This window comes from Zingiber officinale, chromosome 7A, assembly GCF_018446385.1.
Source record: "Zingiber officinale cultivar Zhangliang chromosome 7A, Zo_v1.1, whole genome shotgun sequence".
Classification (NCBI taxonomy): Eukaryota; Viridiplantae; Streptophyta; class Magnoliopsida; order Zingiberales; family Zingiberaceae; genus Zingiber; species Zingiber officinale.
The window spans coordinates 67878886-67886657 of NC_055998.1; the positions used below are offsets into that span (position 1 = coordinate 67878886).

Consider the following 7772-nt stretch of genomic DNA (forward strand, 5'->3'; position numbering starts at 1 on the left):
TCTTTGCTCACAAATTTCTGGAGCAAGAGTGTAAGGATGCAGCCTTTAAAAGATCTTTGAAAGATTTATCTTTTTGCAGTCAGATTCCTATTTCAGGATATTATCAGAAACCTGGAGCAAAGAAAGTCGGTGTAAGGCAGTCAAAAACCTACAAAGGTAAACCACATGATACCCATGCAAGAATACAAAAACGAAAACATTTACTCCGAAATAAAAAATGCAAGTGCTACTTATGCGAACAAGAGGATCATTTCACCAAAGACTGTCCAAACGAAAGAAGAAATGTTAAAAGAGTTGTTATCTTTGAGCAACTTGAATTACCAGATGATTGCGATATCCTCTCTGTACAAGAAGGAGAGGCACAAAGTGATGCTATCTTTAGCATCTCCGAAGGAGAAGAAGATACCCTTGAGGTACAACGATCTATTCATACTTTACAATTAAATTCCATATATATGCTTGGTTTGGAAGATGGTGCATGGATACAAGCAACAAATTAGATTATCAGAAGACCAGTCAAGCTATCTTCACCAATGGAAATACAATGAAAAAATTCCTGCAACCTAGTCACATATATGCACGTGTTGTAAAAGAGCTACTGTCCAAAGGGTAAGAATACACTGCCCAGAGTGTTTTCTGACAGTATGCAACCTATGCGGACCTTATTACTTCATAAAGAGGTACCTGTTACTCCTGCACCCTCAACTTCTTTTTATCCAATGAATTTAATACATGAGCAGAGGAATTATATAATATGGTGCGAAGAGGAAATTAAAAGGCTAAAGGAAGAAGTTGCATACTATAAATCTCAATGGAAAGCCCTTCAGTTAGAACAGGACTTACAAAAGGACTTCCAAGAACTTGAAGAAGAAGCTGCAAATATGCTTATTGAAGAAACAATAGCAGCCACATCAAGTCCACAGTTAGTCAAAAATATGCTCTATAATCTAACAGTGGAAATTGATAAACCAGGAATTCCTAAATTCAAATTAAAAGTAATCCTGGATACTAGAGCAACCACCTGTTGCATGGACCAAAGATCTGATCCAAAAGAAGCACTAGAACAGAATACCTTCGTAGTAAATTTTAGCGGTATTAATTCACAGCAAACCGCTAAAATGAAGCTCAAGAATGGAAGGATGGTTATCGGAGATAATACTTTCTGAGTCCCATACACTTATAATTTCCGGATGGTATTAAGGGACAATATTCAATTCATTATCGGATGCAATTTTATTCAGCAATGCAAGGCGGACATCGTATTGAAAGAAATACAGTAATATTTTATAAGAATCTAACCACAATCAATACATTACCGTCTGTTAATGCAGCTATAGAAGAACTTGATTTGGATGAAGAAGAATATATACAAATCAATGAGATGGTTAATTTCTCTGTAGGAAGAATAAATCAAACCTTTGAGCAAAAGTTCAGCCCTCTATTGCAAAAACTCAAGACCAAAGGCACATCTATATGAGATTCTTAGGTAAGGAACTGCCCTCGCCCGAGCTTCAGGAATCCCTGTAAGTCCTAAAACCTTTTATGAATACCTTTGTTATTATAAGAAACACCTCATCTTATAAGGAAGCAGTAATTTCAACCGATTCTATAGAAACCCCTTCTGTTGGTTTTGCTAAACCCAGTGATTACCATGGTATTACTCCTACAATTGCCACCATCATCAAACAAAATAATACTCAAATCCAATTGCTTGTTCAAATATCTGAAACCCTAAAGGAAATTCAGTCCATTCTTCAAAAGCAAAATTCTCCTCCCTTACCACAAGACCTTATTTCCAAGCTTCAAAACCTATCTCTTGGTTCATCTAAACCTAAAGAAAAGGCTGGAAAGCTTCGAGTGTTCAAAGATCCATATAAAATCTTAAAAGAAGAACAGGAGAAATTAAAAGGAGTATGGCCGCCACCAGAACGGAGCAGTAGCAAGTAGCCACTACCCCTTTATTTGAAGACTAGATAAAGAGCTATAGAAGAGACCAACGAAGACTCTATAATGCCCAGCAAGCAGTAGTTGGTGCAACGGGGACCAGCAAGAGGGGGGTGAATTACCTGCAATAAAAATTATACCCTCCTCGAACTTTCAACTCTAAAATAAAGCAACACTAATAATTAAAGAAATTAACAGAAAAGAAAAGGGAGACGACTCAGCTATTTGACTTGATTACAATCGAGACGGTTGTTAATCCAAGGCGGTGGAAAGGCGCACTAAAAGAGTCTCCTTCTTTGAAGGCGGAGAAGCCTTTTACACTTTAAGAGCACAGAGGTTCTTTAGAAAAGAATTACAGAGTTGTATCGTTTCATTTTCTCTTTCGTTGTATCATTGTTCTGTTTGAGACCCCTTTATATAGGAGTTCCAATACTCATCCAGAGCCCCTAATCTTCGGGTTTGACTTCGAGAGGGGGATCGGTCGACCGAACCTATGTACTTTCCTAGCTTTCCGTCTGGATGCAGGCTCTGTGGATAGAGCTTAGGTTCGGTCGACCAATCCTTGTATTCGGTCGACCGATCAGCCAACGGTCTCTGCTCGATCTGACCTGATCAAATCGCTTCGACCAAGTCTTTGATTATCTCTGGTTCGGTCGACCGATTAGAAGGTTTGGTCGACCGATCAGCCATTGGTTGTTGATGTGGTTGCTGACGTGTCTCCAACGGCTGGCTTCTAATGAAAGGGGTTCGGTCGATCGATCAGTGGGTTCGGTCGACCGAACACTTGTCAAGTCAATTCCCGGTTGACTTGCTCTGTTTCGGCTTGCTTGGGTGATTTCGGCCATCCGGAATAGGGCTCACCCGAATCCAGTTCCTGACCTTCTCCTCGAGCAGTCTTCCATCCCGGCGTTACGTCCCTCGAATGTCACGCACGTTCTTCACGTCCACCGGTGTACTCTTCCATAGCTCTCTCGTCTTTCGGACGCACCGAGCCCGTCGGCTCCCTTCCCGTGTCGTCCTTCTCGCTAGCTGTGTCTTCCGCTCGACTTCCTGCGCTCCTAAGTTCCTGCACACTTAGACACAAGGATCAGACAAATAGGACCCAACCTAAATTTGGTTGATCACATCAAAACAACCACGGGGTCCAACAGCAGCATGGCGTATAGGAGAAATTAAAAGGAGTATGGCCGCCACCAGAACGGAGCAGTAGCAAGTAGCCACTACCCCTTTATTTGAAGACCAGATAAGGAGCTATAGAAGAAACCAACGAAGACTCTATAACACCCAGCAAGCAGCAAGGCGTATAGGGCAAACGCTTACTGGTGGTTCTTCTACAATGCATACCATGGAACAACAAATTGAACCAGAAGCTCAACTACAACTATCCATGCAAGAGCGAGCTTCAATAGTACCAGCCGAGGTACTTTATCATTCTCGAAGAGATGATGCGCACCACCGAGTATATGTGCATTGATCCGAAGAAGCTATGCTTGTGACTGATAATCATCATGTAGACAGAAGCTTTATCCAAGAAGAAAGCTTCAATCAACTAAGACGAAGCGGGATGCAGTACATTCACTTAGGAGTCCTTCAGGTACATGTACAAATACTGCATCAACAAAGGGAAGGTACGATGGCTCTTATTGTTTTCAGAGACAATAGATGGCAAGAAGATGAAGCCACACTTGCGACCATGGAAGTCGACCTTACACATGGAAGCCAGATGATCTATGTTATTCCTGAAATTATGATGAGTATTCATGACTTCTATCGAAATATCCAAATCTCTGTCCTCACAAGAGGATACGAAGCCTGGCAGAAGAGTGAAGCCAATCTATTAATTACCAGAGGACAGGTAGGTAGACTCTCTAACACTCCTAATGTTGGCTTTGCCTATGAGATACAAGGTGTGGTGGATTATTTAAGCTCCCATGGAGTAAAAGCCCTACTGGGACGAAGCTTCTCAACAAGGAGTCTGCAAGGACTCAATTGGGTAATTAAACCCACCCAAATTTCAATATCATTGTAGCCAACTGAAGTGAATAGTCAAACAATGATGAGTGGACGTATATCCTTAAGCTTCAGTAACTATGCCGCTGCACAACCATCAGAAGCACCAAATTACAATAATAAAGATGAAGAAGCATATGAAATTTGGTTGTTCTAATAGAAAACCAACCAGGAACCTTTTCCTATTTTGATGGAACGACTGAAGAATATTATGAAATATATGTGGATATGGACGATCAAATAACAAAAGGAAAATAAATTGTTGATCAAGATGAATGATACTCCTCACAAAATGAACCCCATATTCTTGTAAATAAAATCTCTCAACATGCAATACTGCCCAAAAGACAGACTGAAGGATCGGCAGGCCTTGACATAGCAGCAAGTCATGCTGCAGTAATTGAACCATATGGGCAGAATTTGATTAATACAGGACTTCGAATTGAAATTCCCTATGGTTATTATGGTCGTTTAACTTCACGATCAAGGCAAGCATGGAAATATGGTGTTGAAGTAGGAGCTGGCGTAATTGACTCCGACTACCGAGGTGAGGTTCAAGTTCTTCTATTTAATTGAACTAACATCCCGGTTCTTATATCACCACAGCAAAAGATCGCGCAGTTAATTTTAGAAAAAATAGCTTTTCATGAAGTATATGAGATGTTGGTTGCTACTCGAAAAACCTAATGGTTCCACTGTACAAAAATTTTGTACAAAGGTCTGAACCTTTTCCTAGCTACCATGTGTTCTTTTAAATTAAACTTGGATCGCATGCGGAACTTAACACGTTTGATTCAAAGTTTAATCTATTTGTTCTTTTAGGTTTAGACTCGGATCTCCTGCGGAACTTAACACGTTCAATCCAAATCACCTAGGTTATTAATTTCATTAAATATTAGTTTCCAAAATTGGCTCCCAGTACTGACGTGGCGAGGCACATGGCCTTCTTGGATATGGGAACAACCACTACCAACTAGACAAAGCCTTTTAAGGAAAATTAATATTTAATTTCCTTAAATAACTTTAGGTCAACCGAAAAGAACAATCAAATCACAAGGAAAAGAAAAAAATAAAAGAACACAACATCGAAAACAAATTCGAAATACTCGAATAGTATGCCTCTTGTATTTGGTATTATTTCCAAAAATAACTAGTATGATGCGGAAAGGAAAAATACTAGTTATACCTTTTAGAAAAACCTCTTGATCTTCTACCGTATTCCTCTTCTAACCTCGGACGTTGTGTGGGCAACGATCTTCCAAGATGAGGACCACCTAGCACCTTCTTCTTCTTCCTTCTAGTTTCGGCCAAGCACCAAAATCCAAGGATGAAGAATTTTTTCCACCAACTAAGCTCCAAGGGATGCAAGCTTTCTCTCCTTCTTCTTCTTCTTCTCCAAGTAGTATCCGGCCACCACAAAAGCTCCAAGCAAGGTAGAGTTTCGGCCACCACAAAGAGGAAGAGAGGGAGAGAGGATGGCCGGCCACAACACCAAGGAAAAGAGGGAGAGAATAATAGAGGTTGTGTCTCATGAAGGCACCCCAACCCTCTCTTTTATATTCCTTAGCTTTGGTAAATAAGGAAATTTAATTACAATAAAATTTCCTTAACTTTCTTTGACATGAATTAATTAAGAAAAATTAAACAAAATTTCTTAAAACTCCATGTCTTGGCCGGCCACATCAACAAAGGCAAACAAAGCAATTTCAATCAACAATTAAAATTCCTTATTTGTCTTCGGAAATTTTAAAAAATAAAATTTCCCTTTAGAATCCCTTCATGGTTGATAAAAAGAAATTTCTATAATTTTAATTTTTCAACATGTGAATAATTTACAAAGAGAAAAAATAAAATATCTTTCCTATCTACAAATAAGGAAAGAGATCTAATCTCTTTTCTTAATCTTTTGTAGAAGAGATATTTTAATTTTAATTCTCTCCAATAAATTATATCTTCCACATAAGAAAATTTTAAAATTAAAATTTTTTTCATTTTAATGGGGGTTGGCCACCTAAGCTTGGGTTCAAGCTAGGGCCGGCCACCCATGAATCAAGGCTTGGTCGGCCCTAGCTTGATCCACAAGCTAGCTTGGCCGGCCCCTACATCATGGGTATGAAGGTGGGTATAGGTGGGTATAGTACTCTATAAATAAGAGGCTACGATAGGGACCGAGAGGAGGAATTGGTTTTGGTCTCCCGATAAAATTAAGCATCCCGTGTTCGCCCCGAACACACAACTTAATTTTATCAATAATAATTCATTCCACTAGCCGCACCAATCCCAAATTACATTTTTGGGCTCCTTCTTATTATGAGTGTGTTAGTCTCCCTGTGTTTAAGATATCGAATGTCCACTAATTAAGTGAGTTACTTACAACTCATTTAATTAATATCTTAATCCAAAAATAGTACCACTCAACCTTTTCGTCATGTCGGACTAAGTCCACCTGCAGGGTTTAACATGACAATCTTTATGAGCTCATCTTGAGGACATTATCAACCTAGATTACTAGACACAGTTTCCTTCTATAATCAACAACACACTACTATAAGTGATATCATTTCCCAACTTATCGGGCTTATTGATTTATCGAACTAAATCTCACTCATTGATAAATTAAAGAAATAAATATCAAATATATGTGCTTGTTATTATATTAGGATTAAGAGCACACACTTCCATAATAACTGAGGTATTTGTTCCTTTATAAAATCAGTATAAAAAATGACATCAAATGGTCCTACTCAATACACTCTAAGTGTACTAGTGTAATTATATAGTCAAGATAAAATAATTCCTAATTACACTACGACCTTCCAATGGTTTGTTCCTTTCCATTTTGGTCGTGAGCTACTGTTTATAATTTATAAGGTATTGATAACATCATCTTCTGTATGTGGCACCACATACTATGTTATCTACAATATAAATTAATTGAACAACTACACCTAAATGTAGACAATTTGACCAAATGTGATTCTTTATTCAAAATAAATGTTTACAAAAGCTTAGGCTTTCAGTATACACTCTAACAATCTCCCACTTATACTAATGACTAAGCTGCCATATCTTCTGCCATACATCTGATTCTCATTCCCTCCACATGCCGATCGAAAGCTTTTGCTGGAAGGGCCTTAGTGAAAGGATCTGCCAGGTTATCTGCTGATGCAATCTTGGCGATGACAACTTCTCCTCGCTTCACGATATCTCGTATCAGGTGGTACTTGCGCTCTATATGTTTACTTGCCTTATGGGCTCGTGGTTCCTTCGAGTTTGCAACTGCACCGCTATTATCACAATAAATTGTGATGATTTTAGGCAAACCAGGAATCACATCTAAGTCCATTAGAAAGTTCCTGAGCTAAACTGCTTCTTTAGCCGCCTCAGAGGTTGCTACATACTCAGCTTCCATGGTTGAGTCCGAAACGCATTTCTGCTTAACACTCCTCCATGCAATGGCTCCACCTCCCAAAGTAAACACATAGCCTGATGTAGACTTACTGTTGTCGAAATCTGAATCCGTGTAACCCACAGGGAGCAAATCGTCTGCTTGGTAAACTAGCATATAATCTCTGGTCCTTCTCAGGTACTTTAATATATGCTTTACCGCAGTTCAATGTCCTTGTCCAGGGTTACTCTAATATCTACTAACCATGCCCACGGCAAAACAGATATCAGGTCTCGTACATAGCATTGCATACATTAGGCTTCCTACAGCCGAAGCATAAGGAACTGCTTTCATGTCCTCTATCTCTTTTGATGTCTTCGGAGACATCTCTTTAGATAGAGCTACTCCATGCCTAAAAGGTAAGAAACCT

General features: G+C 39.2%; 1 protein-coding gene across 1 annotated transcript; it reads left to right on the top strand.

The window, feature by feature from the left end:
- The first annotated feature begins 3577 nt into the window (after positions 1 to 3577).
- On the top strand, positions 3578 to 4530 carry LOC121999412 (deoxyuridine 5'-triphosphate nucleotidohydrolase-like). Its single transcript, XM_042554097.1, has 2 exons — positions 3578 to 3799; positions 4306 to 4530. The coding sequence occupies exons 1-2, from the start codon at positions 3578 to 3580 to the stop codon at positions 4528 to 4530; spliced, it is 447 nt and encodes a 148-aa protein (XP_042410031.1).
- The last annotated feature ends 3242 nt before the right edge of the window (positions 4531 to 7772 follow it).